At 38.3% G+C, this 18,253-nt stretch overlaps 3 protein-coding genes across 3 annotated transcripts; all 3 read right to left on the minus strand.

The window, feature by feature from the left end:
• Positions 1 to 1,530: 1,530 nt before the first annotated feature.
• Positions 1,531 to 3,403, minus strand: LOC147218815 (zona pellucida sperm-binding protein 3-like; the record flags this gene model as incomplete). Its single annotated transcript, XM_086173084.1, has 7 exons — positions 3,020 to 3,403; positions 2,829 to 2,944; positions 2,638 to 2,741; positions 2,079 to 2,253; positions 1,853 to 1,970; positions 1,684 to 1,769; positions 1,531 to 1,606 (listed from the first exon to the last, which is right to left on the minus strand). Coding segments are annotated over exons 1-7 (1,059 nt in total), but the record flags the coding sequence as incomplete, so codon positions are not given.
• A 3,237-nt stretch (positions 3,404 to 6,640) lies between these two features.
• Positions 6,641 to 8,990, minus strand: LOC147218816 (interleukin-12 subunit alpha). Its single transcript, XM_086172827.1, has 6 exons — positions 7,851 to 8,990; positions 7,685 to 7,768; positions 7,502 to 7,543; positions 7,190 to 7,300; positions 7,054 to 7,092; positions 6,641 to 6,953 (listed from the first exon to the last, which is right to left on the minus strand). Exons 1-6 carry the CDS (start codon positions 7,983 to 7,985, stop codon positions 6,783 to 6,785), a joined length of 582 nt encoding a protein of 193 aa, XP_086028953.1. The 5' UTR covers positions 7,986 to 8,990; the 3' UTR covers positions 6,641 to 6,782.
• An 86-nt stretch (positions 8,991 to 9,076) lies between these two features.
• On the minus strand, positions 9,077 to 16,455 carry LOC147218817 (schwannomin-interacting protein 1-like). Its single transcript, XM_086172826.1, has 7 exons — positions 16,277 to 16,455; positions 14,562 to 14,671; positions 11,662 to 11,779; positions 11,368 to 11,574; positions 11,090 to 11,213; positions 10,407 to 10,500; positions 9,077 to 10,245 (listed from the first exon to the last, which is right to left on the minus strand). The coding sequence occupies exons 1-7, from the start codon at positions 16,304 to 16,306 to the stop codon at positions 10,194 to 10,196; spliced, it is 735 nt and encodes a 244-aa protein (XP_086028952.1). The 5' UTR covers positions 16,307 to 16,455; the 3' UTR covers positions 9,077 to 10,193.
• Positions 16,456 to 18,253: the final 1,798 nt, after the last annotated feature.

The raw sequence follows: 18,253 nt of genomic DNA on the forward strand, positions 1-18,253 counted from the left end.
ACATGTCCAGAGGAAACGCATGAGGAATGGACGCCATACAAAACTTTGCAACGTTATCTTATAGCCGATGCACCCGTGATTTAGTGTGCTCTTAGCGAGCATATTGACGTAGTCTACTTAATGGAAACCGCTGTCTTACATACGGAATCATTTGATATAAAAGGGATCGGGTGCCCGAGAAACAAAACACTGGGAGGAGGGGGGAGAGATGGGTTAAAGGTCCCAAAGATACAAAGAGGAAGTTTCAGTACCAGGGACAGTTCACGAACGAGAAAAAAAAATTCAAAGATTCGATAGGCGCTGTCAAGCGAAGCAGAGAAATTAAAATGATCTGGCTGGCAAAAGAACCAAGATTTCTATTTGCAATATCATTTTCCTTGGGTGACGTCCAGCAATCTATATGCAGCATGTCCTGTTTATATATTGCCAAGTGCAAGTGTACAGACCTAGAATGTGCGGTTTTTCCTTCAATATAAATTAGACCACTCCACATAAGATGCCCTCTTGTATTTTGAATGCAAGCTGTAACCATGAACACAGCGCTCAATCACCGCGTTCAGAGGGAATCACTTCTCCAGAGCAGCTGCTTAGTTTACAGCATGTTGCACTCCAAAGCAAAACCTTTAGTATTGAATATTGTATCCCTCTGAATGAATAATCAATGACTGCGTGAGTAAGTGGTGACTGGTAATGGAGGAAAGTGCACCCTAATAGCATGTCTGCTTTTCTCTCAAACTAATTGGTATGTTGATGCAATGGGTTTGTGTACTTGAACAAATTGTGTGCATTTGTCTGTTGCATGGTTGAATCCCAACTCAATACTAATTGAATCGATGGCTAAGAGTTTCTTGGATTTGGAACTGCGGGAAATTAGATTCTGAAAAGAATGGCTGTCCTTTTCAGAACTAGATTGTGTTTAAAGCAGGTGACGAAACAGTGGCCATTAAAATCCGAAGGCAAATGTTGTAAAATGTCTTTGTTAAACAAGTTTGCCATGGAAAAAAAACAGTACTTTTCATCTGAAGGCTAAATTTACAACTCTCAATGTCACATGAGCTGGACCTAAGATCTGTATTACTCAGACAAAATTTTGAAAATGCAGTTTCTCTTTCTCATGCTGTTTTCTTGTGGTCACACAGTCCAGCATGCTGAGCCGTGGGTGGTCATCTTTGGTGAAAGAGATGGTGAATCCATTGTCTATTCAACGGATCTACTGGATGGCAGGACAGTAACAGGTCCCAGGTGGAAGGTTCTCTCTAGAAAAAGAGTTTGTTACCCTCCCAACCAAAGTACAATTGTCAAATCTAGCTGTGCTTGTCAAATGACTTACTAAGTATAAAATGTATACTGTTGCTCACCTGCTTTGTAATCGGAAGCCTTCCAAGGTCTGTAGTGCCCACCCAGAGGTATTTCTGGCTTGACATGGACAAAACTGACTGGATGTGTTTTCAGTCGGTTGTGGGAAGAGGTCTCCTCTGATGTCTTGTCAAACCATGCTTTGTGATCAGTGGCCAATTGAGTTTGTTTTGTGGGTAGAGGCTCCTTCATCTGATGGGTGGTATCACAACTTCTACACACCCAGTTGTTGGCATCAACTGACTGCCATCTAGGAAAAAAACAGATTTGTGCAAACCATTGAAGAGAACTTGGACATTTGACATGAATTGAGACCTCAACAAATACCTATTTTCAGTAAGAGAGCAGGCCCTGTTTTGGGAGTTGTCAGCTAATATTACTGGAAGAGCCTGCAAGGAGCAGGCGATGAAGACCTGGTGGGAAGTGACAGTTGAACACAGTTGACTAAATATTCCTACAATTAGGCTTAAATAGTAAAATGGATAGGAATGCTCACCTGATCATTGGGCTCTTGGTGAAACCTAAATGCATCTAGCTTGAATCTAAGCACGTGGTCCTCAACTCTCGGAAGGAAATGTGAAGTCGAATTTGTCAAGGATGCATCGGTAAGGCATCTAAAATTGGAGAAAGCAAATACCTTTGGGGATCCAAAGTTTATGGATTGCAATAAAGAGAAGAAAGAGGTTTCAGGCTGGAGCGGCCATGAGTTTGCGTCGACTCACCCGTGATTAATAAAGTCATATCTTAATGTTGCCTCGGGATCAGGAGTAGCTGTTGCTACACAGTGGTCAACAAAGACCCGTAAAGGCATGTGGTGACCCATGATGGCAGACACTTCTATGTGGATAGGGTCACCCAAGAAGTACATGTGAGATCCCCTCTCAAACTGCCAGTCATCTGCATAGTGCAAAGTACAAAAACATTAATAAAATTATGCCTAGAAAATAGGAGAAAATTGCTATGCAGGTTAAAAAAAGATTCCAGCGGTCTAACAAAATCAAAACTTGTGTTCAAGCATAAAAATTACATGTCAAATAAAATGTATCTCCGTTATTTGCAAATTTCTTGCTTTGAGGTTAGGCTTTACCAGCCTAACAGCTGCATCTGCAAAGTCAGATTTTTCCTTTGTGCATCAAACAATTCCAGATCTATTGCATTATCATCTGGCATTAGAATATATAAATTTCAATTCACTAGTACGTCAAATGGGCAAGCACATAGAAAACTATTCATACATTTAAATTATGTGGGAGCTTTGATTAATGCCACAGGTGAAAATACCGGTCATAAGTCGCAGGTCAAAGTCCACTTGATTTTCAGCTGTGGTCTCAGACACATAAGGAACCCATGTGGGTTGCAGAGAAATGGCATCAACAGCATACCTCCTGAAATTGGGACCACGGAGCGCAACAATGTCAGGAATCCGAGTATCAAAACATGTTTACATTCATTACCAAATGCACAGAACTCACTTGTCGTAGTGGCACTCGACTGGAATTGTCGATGCATCCAGCCTAAACAAACCATCAGAAGACGGTTGGGGTGAGTAAATCACCACGTTGGAGTAGATGATCTTCTCTGGTGTTGACTAGAAAAGAAATTTAACTAAATAAAAGGACTTAAGTGTTCCATCAAAAATATACTAGAGTACTACAACCCTTACTGAACACTTAGTCCCGCAATCCGTCAAGTGGGCCCAGATGGTGAGCTCTTCCTCTCCCGACTGAGATGCCCCGCATGCGGACCCTTCAGTGACGGGATCCGGGCCCAGACGCAGGTGACTGCCGTCCACCAGGAGGCCCGTTCCGAACAGATCCGCTTGTAACACAACCTCGAGTGAGTCCGGGTGGCACGTCACCTCGACCGCGGCCTGCCAGCTCGGGGTCTGCCCCACCGCGGACGACGGAGGTGGGACGTAGCGGAGTCTCTGACCCGTGTACCGAGAGTCGGTCTGTTTTTTTTCGACTAACCGGCTAACTGTAAACGAGGAAACAAAGAGCAACGCAAAGGTCCAGCAAACCGGGTGCCGCATCACGCTGCGGTCCATTTTTCCAAATTCAATATTCCGGGATTAGAAAATCTGTCGGGGTCTTCCGATCACCCCCACCTGCCACCACAGAGATATTTATAATCTCTGGTGATTAACTTCCGCAGATGCACGTGGTAATCATTAGGATACTTGTCGACAGGTGTTTCACTTTTTTTTTTTTTTTTTTTTTTTTTAATTTGGAAAATGCATGAAGATTGTAACCCAGGTGAAGATAGCCATGAATTAATAAATAATAATAAATAATGTGACTCAATGGTTACTGTGGTTCAAATAACCTGCTATTAGGAAGATAATACTAATACTGGATTTCTTTACACTAAATAGCCCGATGTTGATTTAAAAGAAAGATAACTGATTAAAACAAATAACCTACAGCTTAAACACTTAAAATTAGGAACTGAATAAAACCCTATGATGGACAAAGACTGAGAACAGAATTTGCATTGAGCTCAATTCTAGATACTGAAACTAAATACGTTTGAATCTATGGAAGAATAAGAAATTCATATTTGTTTCTTTACTTTAAGGGAAACTCATATTTGTATGTCAATGCAAATGATTTTGTTTTAATTTGGCGTCTCTGTAAATGCCTATGTGTTACCGATTTGTAATTACCACTATTTCTAACTTCTTAAATTATTTTGTTAAACAAGCCGGCATTTAAACTAACTATTAGTCTATGGTGTCCCTATCTTGTTACCATTTTAACTGCTCTTCCTCCTAATCTCGAATCTACTTCTGGTCCAAACTCTATTATATTTCTTGTAAGTGGTACAGCATGTTTAAATATATCCCTTTAAAAGATGAAGATGACCGATATATATTTCAACTAAGCAAGTTTATAACGTGTTCTCTTCATATTCCCATATCTGTATGGTGTTCTGTATGGTATTATTTTTATAATTAAAAAACACTTTTTACTACGTATTCTTTTGGCTTTCGAATGCAACAAGGTAAATTACCACTGGGTGGCAGTAGAAAAGGCGGTTTGGTATCAGGCTCATCCACTGCATTTATTAATTTATTTCATGCCTCTTTTTGTTTTAGAGCCAAAGCATCTTATGTTATTTGAATTTTATTTATTCACATACTTCAATCATATTTCATAGAAATTTCAAAGTTAATTCCCACTTGTCTTTCAAAAAGGTCTACCCTCTGTGTTAATGTGGTTCAAGAAAACAAATTTTTGATCACGGCTTCTTCTTCTTCTTCTTCTTCCCTACTCTGTACATGACCCAACCATCTCAGTCTGGCTTCTCTGACCTTCTCTCCAAACATGTAACATGTGCTGTTCGTCTGATAGACTTATTCCTGATCCTATCCGTCCCGGTCACTCCCAAAGAGAACCTTAGCATCTTCATCTCTGTGACTTCCAGCTCTGTCTCTTGTCTTTTGGTCATTGCTACTGTTTCTAAACCATACAGCATTGCTGGTCTCACAACAGTATTGTACCCCTTTTCTTTCATTCTGGCCAATAGTCTTCCATGGCATAGTACCCCTGACACTTTTCCTCATCCATTCCAACCTGCTAGAACCCGACTCTTCACCTCTTTTCCACACTTTCCGTTGCTCTGGACTGTTAACCCCGAGTACCTGAAATCCTCCAACTTGTTGATCTCCACTCCCTGTAGCCTCACCGTTCCACCTGAGTTCCTCTCATTCACACACATATATTCTGTCTTGCTGCTCCTAACTCTCATTCCTCTCCTTTCCAGCGTATACCTGCACCTCTCTAGATTTTCCTCAACCTGTTCTCTGCTCTCACTACAGACCACAATGTCATCTGCAAACATCATGGTTCATGGAGATTCATGGAGACTGTATGGCTCATCAACTCTATCCTTCTATAGTTGCCGCAATTCTGCACATACCCGTTATTCTTAAAAATGGGCACCATCAGACTTTGTAGTCAGAAACTCTACCACTGCCTCTCTGAGACACTTCCACATCTCCACAGGTACATCATCAGGACCCACTGCCTTTCCACTCTTCATCCCTTCAATGTCTTCCTCACTTCACTTTTATTAATCTCTGCTACATTGTGGTCTAAAATATTAACCTCTCCTACCCTTGCCTCTCTTTCATTTTCCTCATTCATCAGCTCTTCAAAGTACTCATTCCATCTTCCCATCACTCTTCTAGCATCTGTCAATACGTTTCCCTCTCTAGCCCTAATCGCTCGGACCTGTTGTACATCCTTTCCATCTTTATCTCTCTGTTTTGCCAACCCGTATAGATCATTAGCTCCCTCCTTACTGTCGAACTGAGCATACAGGTCATCGTATGCCCCCTGTTTTGCCTTTGCTACCTCTATCTTTACTTTACATTGTATCTCCCTGTACTCCTGTCTGTTCCCTTTAGTCCTCTCAGTATCTCACTTCTTCTTTGCCAACTGTTTTCTCCGTATATACTCCTGCACTCCCTCATTCCACCACCAAGTCTCCTATCTACTTTCCTACTGATGATGCTATTATTTTGAACACAAAAAAAACTATTTTGCAAGATTTTTTTGAAGCACATTCATGTGGGTTAATGTGAACAAAAGAATAAATCCTCTGTTCTTTTTATTTTCATAATTGTTATTTTTATTATTATTGGAATGGTAACAAGCTACAGGTACTTGATGTAGGATTAGTTTATCGGCCCAGACAAATGTCGGTTGACAAATTTCAGTTCAGAGTGCGACAGGTCTGTATGAAATGTTTTCTTTGGAAAGAAAGTTATAGGTCTCTCTCAGTTCAGAGAGCCACACAACTTGTAGGAGTTCAACTGAGCATGAAAGAGGTGTTAACAAATTTCACTTCCAGCCAAGTTTCATAAATATACCACAATAGCTTGCCTGTTCTTTCAAACATGATTTCCCAAACTTATGGGAACTGCCCAACAAATGTTAAGCCAATCAGTTTTCAGTGTCCTAGAAGTGTAACAGACATCAGCTGATAGAGAATACATCTGGGTATTTGACTATTGTTTCCAAGCAACCGACGCTGCTGTATTATCCTTGTGCTATTTTCCAACCTCTGCACAAGACACGTGAATAAAAAAAATGATTCACCTTACATTCAACTTTAATTACCATTGTTTAGCAGAATGCTTGGCCACTGTGTAAGTGACATATATATATATACAGTTTAGTGTGTGAAATGTCTCACACAATTTGATTTATGAAAAACACACAGAATTAACAATGACTGAGTAATAAATTATTTATTTGTGAAAATATTTAAGCATGAATCACACAAAAATAAATATAAATAGTATATCAATAAATAGTACCAAATACACATAATCTAGAATGTAACTTGTAATCTGTTAATAAATAATCTATATAAATAGCCTTTATTTCCTTACATTAAATTAAAAAAAGGTTTCAAATTCATACATTTTCAACATGAAGTGGTTGTTTGTGGGTCATGCAATTCATTGAGTATTCAGACTGCATGTATCCGATGGCTCGGTTGATTGTGATGGTTCGGACACGGAAGCCTTGGAGAACTTTGCAAAGGTGAAGTCTTGCATCAAATGTATTCAAATGGTCCGTTGGAGCCTTCAAAAATCAAAACAATGTGTTTATTACAATTACACACATATATATATATATATATATATACATATCGTTTCTTGTATCACACTATAAAATGCCCTACCTCCGAGGCCATTACTGTGGGCAGAGGTATGGAGCAATGCTGTTGAAATCAAATGAGAGTTCAATTTTAATTATTTTGAAGTTCACAGGCATCTATTAATATTTTGGACAAATATAACATTGTAAATATCACTGACCTCCATGACTTCTTTGAGGACATCAGTGGTTAAACCTACAGAGTTTGTCTGAGCAGCGAGAAATTTGTAGTAATAATAGAGATCCTCCTTGATGTTTTTCAGACATACATCCTAGATAGAAAACAGTGCACATCATACACAATACTGCATGTATCAAGAAATAAACTAAACTTTATCTGCTTTGTATTCAATGTGGACCCTGCACGTTTCATTGATGAAAGGACTTGAATATTTAAATTCATCTCTGAAGTGATATAATAAAATCAGTGGCATTGAGATGTTGCAATTTGACTGAGAAAATGCACAACTTACCTGATTAAATTCAGACACAGTGATTCCAGAGCATGTAGTTCCCTTTGAGGAAATATTTGTGGAATTAGTGGGGAAAAAATTAAAAATTACAACGGAATCAATCACCAAAGCGGATTCAGTTATTGCTCTTTATCTCAAAACCGGGCAACAACTCTCTCTTAAACGATTAGGGATAATATCTACCTTGGGTGCGCACACAGATGATGTGTTCGTCTCCTTGTTCAGCTCTATACTCTGCTGTCTGCAGTCGATTCCCGTGAACGTTTTCTGTGATGAGATGATGTTTAAACCATGAAATTAGATGAAATCCAAACTAAAAATGAAGGTTTAGATGTGCTCTGGAGTTTACCTGATTTAGTACGTCATTAATGCTTCCTAGAAGTTTTCTTGCATAGAAAACACAAGATTCTGTTATTTTTTCATTTGCCATCACAGGAAGTGACTGGCTGACGTGCCACACCGGACTAGTGAGGAGCAGCAGCATCAATGCAGGAGTAAAACCTATTTGGAAAAGAGTGATTACGATCAGTCTTGACAGAGCTTGCTGGCAAGCAAACAGCAAACAGAGTGTACAAAAAGATAAATAGTTTTAATAAATATGTCTCAAACTCAAATCCAAGAGTCAAAAAGGGCTTTTGCACTGCCTCTGTAAGACCAGTAAGGATGCGATGACTTGACCGACAAAGTGCCCCATACATTTTATTGCAAAGAGACTGTAATTATTTCAATAATTGGTATAATTAATACTCACAAAGACTGTTGGGTGTCATCTTGGATCTGACTTCTGAATTACTTACTTGTGAATGACTTACAGTGCAGGATCAACTCCTTAAGTATACACAGATGCATTGAGGGATTTCCCTTATTAATGACAACTTCAAACAGAAAGTGCCAGGTCAAGGTTGCATTACTTCCTTTTTTCATCCTCTTTTGTAAAATGTTGTGGTGAAACTGGTGTTGGAAAATTACATCGATCTGAGGTTAACCTGTAGCTTCACACTGACTGTTCATCACTGACATTTCCAGCTAGGAAATAGATAGAGTACTGTGTTATGATGGAAACTTACAGCGATAGTAGAAAGACAGAAAGACAAACAAGATGAAAGTTTACTTATTTAATGCACAACAATTCAGACTTCAATAAAGCAAAGGATTATGACACCCTTGTAGGAGGAAATACTGCTGCTCATGTGTCATATCGACTGTGTGAAATGTAAGTTTTGATTAAAATGACATTATCTTTTCAAAGTACGATATAAATAAGGCACAATTAAGGCAAAGCAATTGAGTGTTTTATTTGTCCCCACTCTTTGTGTTGTCCCTGTGTCAAAAACTCAGTTACAAAAGAATCAATAAAAGTGTGACTGGAAATCTCCATGCAGTTACTGCTTCTCTGTATATAAAACTGCCTCTTGATGTGTTAAACATTTGTCCACAGCAATTCTGTGTGTATTCTGAGTGTAAGATCTGAACAAAGAACAATTTAGTTTTGCAGTCAATACTATTAGTCAATTCTGCTTTGACTGAGATTGTGTATTACTGAATAAGACCCATACAAAATAATGAAAAAGACTGTTTGAGCTGTTGAAACCTTTATTTGTTGTTTATTTGTTTAAAATCATACATTTATTCATGAAGCATATAAGAGAAAAAGAAAGTGATCTGTGTTGAGTGACATTCTTAAAAGTCTGAGGGTGATAAAATGACACCCAACTGAGTTTTTCTCAGCCTTCAAATAAAGCACATTGACATTTGAATAAAATTATGTCTGTAAGCATGTTATGACACTAAAATATATATATATATTTCTACTATAATCTTCTAGGAACTGTGCTATAAAGTTTAATATAACTTATTTGTAGCATTATTAAATTGAGCACTTAACAAAAGTCACATTGCATATGTTTATTCAGAGGCTGCTCATTGTGCCTCCACATTTGCCGTCTCTTATCAATGACCATATAATAGGTTTATCAGCTTGACCTCTTTCTTTTTTCAACTTCAAGGCTTAACAAAGTCATATGTGAATTAACAAAGCTCAAAAATGAGTTCTTGTATAACACATATTTGAATATAAAATAAAATGTGTAATATGTGTAGCAGCAAGAGAAAAAAAGGTGAAATTTGTGATTCCTTCATGATACCGTGTGAACCAGTGGCTATATTTGAACATCACCTTGAAGCAAAGCTGTTAATATGTACAGATATTTAATGTGTTTATTAAATTCTAAATGCAAAGCTTAGATATCCCAAGAATAAATTCCCGTTTTATTCAACAACAATAGTGATGCTAGTGAAAGTGTTATGAGGATGCCAAAGGGAGATATAGGGGAGATCAATCTAGTTTAGTCCAAAGAGAAATAAGATATGGATATCTGGCTTTAGTGAGATGCAGTCAATATATTTTTATTTGTCCAGTGAGAAATAAAGTTGGTCAGTGCATACATCAACGCACAAAGTCAGACTGTCCATAGAGAAATCAGGGTTTCCCTCATTTCTTAGGTAACTTTACAGGTCCTCAGACAACATCGAGTGGTGCAACATACAGTATATGTGTTTCTGTGCAAATATTATATGATATGATGTGACTAGCTCTTCAGTCAGTCAACATGGATGCCGTTTAATTTAGAAAACAATTGAATGTCCATGGAGTGGCGCATGGGATGACATGCAGTTTTAAAGACACAAGAATTTATTTAGAGTTAGCTTTCTCTGCTTGGTGCCGGTGATGGCTCTGAGCATGTCTGTCATGATGAAGAAAAGATGGAAGTTAGACTGAGTACATATAACAGTACATGACAGGTGACGATATCTCTTAGAATAATGCATTTCTGTAGTTCAATAGCAGAGGAAAGCAGAATGTCAAGAAACAGTGCAAACTTTTATACAGATATGAGTAATTTACCTGGTGAGGTCCTCAATGTCAACCAGCATGGCATCTTGTTCCACATGCAGCTCATCTCGTATTAGAAGCAACTGCACCAGCTCCTCATTTAGACCTGTTAATGGTTAAAAGTTAGAAATGCAGTTCAAGAAATGGAAGGGAATTACAGGGTATAATCTAATAAAAGTGGCTACCTTAATTATTTACATTTTCAATTTACTGTTTACTTTTTCAGTTTATTGCCATGTCTGTCCAGATTCTTTATAAAGATTGTAAGCAAGAGCTTAAAGCATAAGTTGATAGCCAGAAAAGTTTTCGTAGATCACTATCATGTCATAGCAAATATTTTCCCCTTTGGATTCTAAATGGTTTCATTTAAATATTTTGACATAGATTTTACCATTATTTGGTATTCAATTTCTAAGGTATGGCAAAATGGTATTGAACTACCAACTATCAAATTCTCAGTGGTTCACCTAAGAGTCTGGATGCTTGTACCAAATTTAGAAAAACTGTGAGAGCAGCATCAACGAAGGAGAAAGGCCACCGTTATCCTTAAAAGTATTCAGTCCAATTCAAACTGAGGTAATTACGCCTCTAGTGCACCTTCCTGGATCCCTGACCTAACAATATAATCCAAACAAGTTATATTTAGTCACATATAAATTTGAAATATGCAAAATATGTATTCCTAGTCAACTCACTTTGAATCTGAGAGTGTACGTCGTTTGTAATGACTTGTAGTTGCCCAAGACTCATGTCCCTCATGTCCCCTCGTCTCAGATTTCTCTTCATTAAGCCCTCACTGATATGGGGTAAGTGAGGGAGCTGTGTGTTATAAAAAAAAAAAAACACAAACAATACCAGAATTATCAGCAAATTCTGATCAGTTCAACACTTTTATTTTGAAAGACAAGCATGCATTTTAATGGTGTAAAGCAAACCACACACAGACGCGTGCTAATTGTTCTCACAAACTAACCAAATCGGCCACAGGGGAGCGTCTGTGCAGTTGGATTTGCCTCTCCACCTCCACTTGCATATGAGCCATGGGTCTTGCAAGAGCCAGCGCCACCCTTGCCTCTTCCTGAAGCCTCCGTTGTACCCTCCAAAAACCACTGCAATCATCTAATGGATCTGAGTCCTCCTCTGCAGTGTCTCGATCTGATAATGATGAGCTCTGCTTACTCTGGGGAAGGAATTGTTTCATTATATTCATTATGTAGTATGAGCTGTTATTGTTCTTGTTATTAACAGCTACTCTAGTGTTGCATACCATGGGGGAAAGGGGTGTGTCCAGACTGGTTTCTGTCCTGCTGTCCTCAGCATCACTGTCTTTGTCGCTGCTACTGTCATTGACGAAACACACTTGCAAATTCACCGCACTCTGTAGCCTTAGATGAAGGTAGAGAGAAAATGAAAAAATTAGAATCACAATAATGGAGCCTCTTTACGGTTGCCAGATTTATTTTAACCAAGAATGGCTGGGCTGGTAGAACGAACATCCTTCAAATCGGAAGGTTGGCGGTTTGATTCTCAGCTCCTCCTGTGCGTGTGTGTAAATGGGTGTAACATCCATTGAAAAGCACTTTGAAACAAGCATGGTAATGAAGCGCTTTATAAGTAAAGACTTTACCATTTGTTTAATGGCCATGGCATTTCGTAATATCACTATGTACCTCAGGAGGTGAAAATGAGTCACTAGTGCTGAGGACTACAAGTCAAGTGGGACCTCTCTACAGGGGAAGCACGTTTTGGCCTCTGGTATCATGATCTCATTCGAGCTCACGTTCCTCTCTCTCTTGTTCTCATCATGTCAGAGGCAAAAACACTTGTTGACTGCGGACGACAATTGGAACTTGAAATGAGACTTTTTGTTTTCTGGTTCAAGTTGTTCAGTTTCTCATCTTTTAGTCCTTTGAATAAACTATACTTATCAATTTGGGGTGTGGAAATTGAATCTGATTTACTAAAGGTTTACGAGGGTAAACTTGGAGTAACCTGATTTATTAAATGTGTCCTGAATGGTGACTAAAGTAATACCCCCCCGCCATTTTCCCTTTATGAAAGGGTTGCACGAAGAGGTTACCCGTTTGCACAAGAATCTGTGAAAAAAATCAAAATCTGTTATTTTTGAATATACATGTGACATCAAGCCTCACAGCTTTTAGAGTCATTGCAACAGTTTCATTAAAACAAGAAGTTTTATATAATAATGACGTCAATAAGCTATACTGATATTGTGTAAATGTTTTCTTGAACCTATGAGAAACTTTTTTGTTCTAATATTTTGTCAGAAGCTGTTTTAACATTCTTTGCCTCATTTCTTGCAAGGTCTCCCAAATTACAGTCCTTTTTTTTTGGTGTTATATTATTGTTGTTGTTCTACTGACAGTATAATTTACAGTCTCCCAAGATGTTATTTTCCTGTAATATTTAGATTTATTTGCAATATGTCAAAAAACATGTTAGCCATGCAGAGAAAGACAAATACCTTCAATTCAATTTTTGGGCCTGCAGTTGTTGCGTTTTCTGCACTGAAACTATTAAAACAAGTAAACCCTCAATTGAATTTTACTATTTGAATCATGTCTTCTCATGTTGTCAAAGTCAAAAACGTTCACTTTACAAATCATACTATTTTTATTCAAAAGCACACAATTTATTAATCTATGTTAACCCCAAGATAAACTGGGTTAATGTAATTAGTCACCTATTTCAGCATTTTACCTTGAACTGAAATTTTAACTTCTGGATTTCATTGTCCCATGTAGGGTATCATACATAATTTCTGTCGAGAATAAGACATGCATATCACATTACATTGCAGTCATTTGGCAGACACTTTTATCCAAAGCGGCTTACAAAAAGTGTAATTAAGTCACCCTAATTAAGTCAGAAGTGACCGCTCAACCAAATAAGATGGTGCAACATATGGGTCTTCTCATGCAAACAGGCATGTTGTGGACTGTTAGACTGCTCAAAAATGTCAAAAATCTGTGACTCAAACCATGATACTCTTCACTGAAAGAACTTAAAGAAAATACCATGACCCACAAACTATAATGGGGAATCACTTCTTGTTGCAGTGCAATAGCAAACGTCACTTCTTCTTTTTTCAAATAAAACCTAGACCGCAAAGCACTTCCTCACAGACAAGTATGAAGAAGAACTATTAAGGCTGTAGTAGTGGGAGGGAGCTGATGGGATGGCCCCATTGTCTGATGAAAGCCCACTTCGAAGAAAATTACTGAAAGTCAGATCTGTCATATATCACAAAAGTAAACAAAGATGTGTTGTGGCTTCAGTGTAATGTAACCCATTTCACTACGTGTGTGAATGAGTTTCTGAATAGTTATAATATACTCAAACTGAAACAATATTGAATAGGGAAATGATGTATTGTTGTTTGTAAATGTCAGTCTTACATTATCACATTCAGGTTTTATTTTTTCCTTAGAATCATGGCAATAACATTAAAAAATAAATTAAATTAATTTACACCAGACTATTAGATAAAGCAGTGCAAATGTAGCAGATAGTGACAGAAAATTAAACAAAATGTAATCTACATTAAATGATTTTCTATTTTTTTTTTTTTTTTAAACTATTTTACAATATCTGTGTTGAACCTTTATATCCCAAAAAGGAATTTCCTCTTAATTTGTATGAGTCATAAAGCTGTGGTAGAGATGAGAGGCTGGAAAAGCTTGCGACAGCTCCATCTCCTGGCTATAGCTACAGGAATGTAACTATGAATTTCCCCCAAGACTGTACCAAAAGCACAGAGGAAATTGCTGAATCCCAAATGAATGTTTATTAGCAAGCCTGGCATGACAATACACTGATCTGTGTATACAATTGTGTGTCTTCGGGGTTTGGGAACGAAACCCGCAACCACAGATATATCTTATATGGGTTAGACAGCCGAATAAGGTAGCAGGGTTTTCCTTGTATAGTAAAGTGAACTTTGCATACATGACCCTGTATAAAAATCAATAGCTTTCAATTAACAATACATTTTTTAATGAGGGCATTTTTTTCACTGCTATTCATCAAAGGGTGTAAATGTAGAGGAAACGATAAAAACCTAAAATGTAAAAAACATTCTGTCAGGTTTTCAAAGGGACAGGTTGATCAAACCCTTTACACAGCACACACTTGATTCTGACGTACCGGGAGGATGGATCATTCTTGCTGCAGCTGGTGAAGATGACTGGCTCGTCGTCATAGAAACTGCCAAGGGCAAGTTTCTGCCTGATGGACTCTCTCTCATTTCTCTGGGCCTTACGCAAACCAAGAAAAGTCAATGAATAGCACTATCTCTGCTATGTTGACCAATTGAGACGCTTTCACATGAAATGTGCATTTAGTATGGATTTATATTTCAACCAAAGCCATGCTTTGTCGGAAGCAAAAGAATAACGCTTGTTCTATTTTTGGAATGGACAAATACAAGACAAGGAAAAGGGAGGAGCAGGGAGGGATGTGGACAACAAAATGACAGATAGATATATCCATATTTGGGAAAGTAAAAGATCATAATGAGTCGATTGACAGATGACTGATGATGCATCGATGACTATCGACAAGACAAGAGCATTGGGCATATTTCCAAAGACAGATTTTAATGCTTCAGGAAAAGATGAGGGTCTCTATAATGAAAGAGGTACCACCACCACCCAAATTCTTGTCACTCAGGTGAGAGTGGTAAAAAGAATATATGGTGACTTTAGTACGTTTCATCCATCATATGATAGACCTGTCCAAAAGGAATTGGATAAACAGGCAAAAAGAGCTGGAAGTATTGAATCATGCCAGTCAGAATCCCTTGTCATTTAAGTGGGGCAGCACGGTTTTTGCCAAGTTCTACAACCCTTATTATGAGCTGACATTAAATGAAAATGGTCCTACAAACAAGATTGTGTCATCTTACAATCAATAAAAAAATTTAAGGAATCCCCTATCTTTCTTTTCCTTCCAAATTCCTTGATCCTGCTGCCATGCCTTTACAATTTATTCAAGATTCCCAGCGTTTATTATCATATGTACAGTGTGGAAATGTGTTCCCTTATACAATAAAATTCTTACTTTAGTCTCCGCAGTGCATTTGGCTGGCATGCAACTGCGGAGACAGCAAACACAAATGCCACGGAGGGTGCCATGTGCTCCGTATGCTGCATAACACCTACAATATTTCAACTTTTCCTCTGTAGTTTCTCACTGTAATTCATGTAATTAGATGAAAATTAGAATTTTCATGATTATGTATTTTGGCACTGTGGCAAAGGTTTTTGTTTTTTTTTATATCATGATGTACAGAGGCTGACATTTGTATGAGCATCACAGACACAGCCAACAAATATCAACAAAATTAGGGGTGTCTGTTTCACGACTCAGCATTTTCTCAGTGAGAATGCAAATTTAGAGCATGGACACTCTCCAGCCTATCTTTTTTGTGACGCATCCTTACACGAGGCTACAATGTTAGACCATAAACGCAGATGAGTGTTGTCACTTTCCCGGCCAATGCTTTGCCTCCTGCTCAGTTATCTCAGACAACCAAATGTTTTTTTTTTCCTTTATTAGCAACATCTCTGTTTCACAACCACTCACTCTACAAATTTGATTATGGCAACCACGATAAAATATTCTGAATGAATATTTCATGGTGGAATAATGAATTATTCTTGGAATTACTTAGAATAACACTGCAGACTGAAGCAGGTACTGATCACATATGAACACAACCACAACCTCTTAATCACATATCCAGTATGGCTGACATCCACAGCATCACACCCACGATGGATTTCAATCACATACATGTGAAGTAAACATAAGATACCCTATAATTACAAACTAACACATATAATTGTATATCTACAGACCTGGTAAACGCGTTTCTCCTGGTGCACCATCCTTCAGCGCATTGTACTCAGCAGCAGCCCTACCCTTGTCTACACTGCAGTGAAGCCAGACCCTGGAGACCCTATCACACAGTACACTGCAGCTCTGAGCAGGAGGGAGCAAGCGAGGGAGGGAGGGAAAGAAGAGAGAGCATGGAAGGGAGGTGCATGAAAGGGAGGTAGGGGAGAGGGAGCAGGAAGAAAAGGGAGAGTGGGAAGAGAAAGAAGTAGAGGAGGAGAGAGCAGTACAAGAGGGAGGAGGGAAACACGTTACGTGAAGCTACACCAAATCTGTTATCAGTTCCTCCATCTTTCTTTTTCCTTATTTTGAGCTTGGCTTCTCCAATCTATCTGTATTTTAACGAAGGAAATTAAGAAATTGAAGCTGCCATGTAGCTACTTTCCATCGAGGGGAGACTTACTTCCTTGATATACATAAATAAAACACGAAAGAAACACAATAGCCGCACTGTGAGTCATACAGTTGACTCAAAGGCCGAGCTAAACATAGTCTGATAAATTAAACTGCGTCACTGAAATACAAAGCCATTACAGAGGCTGCAGCTGATCAATACTAAATCCACTGATAAATGCCAGTACTTTTGAGTAACACTGAAATGGCAACTGCATCTACTCACAGACCCAGAGCAGAGCAAAGATTTCTTAAATGCTCGCTATCTGTTTGTGTTATCTTTAACTCACAGACACACATCTGATGGATTACGAGAATGGCAGCGGATCACAGCATGCTGATGAAAATATGAGCATACAGAAAACACAAATGCACACATAGAGAAGACACACTCATACATGTACTCGAGAGAGCACTAGGCTGATTAAGCAACCTAATATTTTTAGTTAACTTTCATCCCTCATTGGTATCAAAGGCCAATTATCACAGATATTTGGCCCAGGGCTTTTGAGAAATTTTATTTCATATTATGGTCATTATTCTATCATAAATTTCTGCAGTGGAATTGTTATTTAACCTTTTCATTTACCGTGACAGATTTTACATATGTATACATATATATATATACTCCCTGTGTTGTGTAGTACTCTGTCATTTGTCATGTCTAATTCATATGAAAAGGATTTTGCGGGGTTTTATTGAGACCTATACCACATTAGTGTTGTCATGGTTTAACTGATGGATTAGCTCTTTTTCAGCCTAATTAATTCATTAACTACTTGTGCTTGTCTCATTTTTTATTATGACTTGACAAGAGATGGGATAAAGTTCAAACTTATTTTGAAAAGCATTAAGTGGTACATTTGATTCCTTTTCTTTTTCATTTTGACAGTCTAATGTGGTTTGGATATGTAGTAGGAGATTAGATTCTCTAGAAATTGGTCGATACATGTGTGACTCAGAGAGAAGGAAGCTTAAGACAAATTCATGGTTTTCAGTCAGTATAGCAGGCTGGCAGCGCCTCGGCCAAACCAGTGCTGATTGTCATGCAACGTTTTCCCTCTTCTTTTACATTTTAGAAGACCATTGCCAGGATTTCCAAAGTTTATACAGCCCTGTTAAAGTTATCTCAGCTTCCTCGTCCGCATCAAAGCCCTCCAGAAATACCGGTGAGTATTGTCGAACAGAATCAAAGCTTCACAGAATTTATTATCACATGTGCCATGTGGAAACTTGTTCCCTTGTACAATGAAATTCTTACTTTGCTGTCACAGTTTGGTATGAGGAAAAAAACACCGCCCAACAAGAATGGGAGCCAAGAAAACAAGGCCGTTGCCGTGGAGATGATCTCGGAGACTTCTGATGCAGAGACAAAGTTTGCAGGTGGAGGAAGATCATGGGGAGAGAGAGTATTTTGTCTGCATAATATCCAGGATAGCGGAGAGATGTCAACCTTCCAAGGTTGGCGTCGGGGGGCCAATGAAGATAATTGTTTTGGATTCAAGCCCACATAGTAATTTTTCATCTGCCTTAAGTCTTTCTGGCTC

This window comes from Fistularia commersonii, chromosome 25 (assembly GCF_037954325.1).
Source record: "Fistularia commersonii isolate RoL2024-O1a breed Wild chromosome 25, RoL_Fcom_v1.0, whole genome shotgun sequence".
Lineage (NCBI taxonomy): Eukaryota > Metazoa > Chordata > Actinopteri > Syngnathiformes > Fistulariidae > Fistularia > Fistularia commersonii.

What these genes read in the sequence shown, in the direction of transcription:
- LOC147218817 (XM_086172826.1), bottom strand. Translation starts at nt 16,306, where the DNA reads ATGGTGCACCAGGAGAAACGCGTTTACCAG. An exon ending in AGGAGAAACGCGTTTACCAG is followed by an intron (nt 14,672 to 16,276) that starts GTCTGTAGATAT and finishes GGTTTGCGTAAG; the next exon opens with GCCCAGAGAAATGAGAGAGA. An exon ending in AAGAATGATCCATCCTCCCG is followed by an intron (nt 11,780 to 14,561) that starts GTACGTCAGAAT and finishes CCTTCATCTAAG; the next exon opens with GCTACAGAGTGCGGTGAATT.
- LOC147218816 (XM_086172827.1), bottom strand. Translation starts at nt 7,985, where the DNA reads ATGCTGCTGCTCCTCACTAGTCCGGTGTGGCACGTCAGCCAGTCACTT. An exon ending in TTAATGACGTACTAAATCAG is followed by an intron (nt 7,769 to 7,850) that starts GTAAACTCCAGA and finishes ATCTCATCACAG; the next exon opens with AAAACGTTCACGGGAATCGA. An exon ending in CATCTGTGTGCGCACCCAAG is followed by an intron (nt 7,544 to 7,684) that starts GTAGATATTATC and finishes ATTTCCTCAAAG; the next exon opens with GGAACTACATGCTCTGGAAT.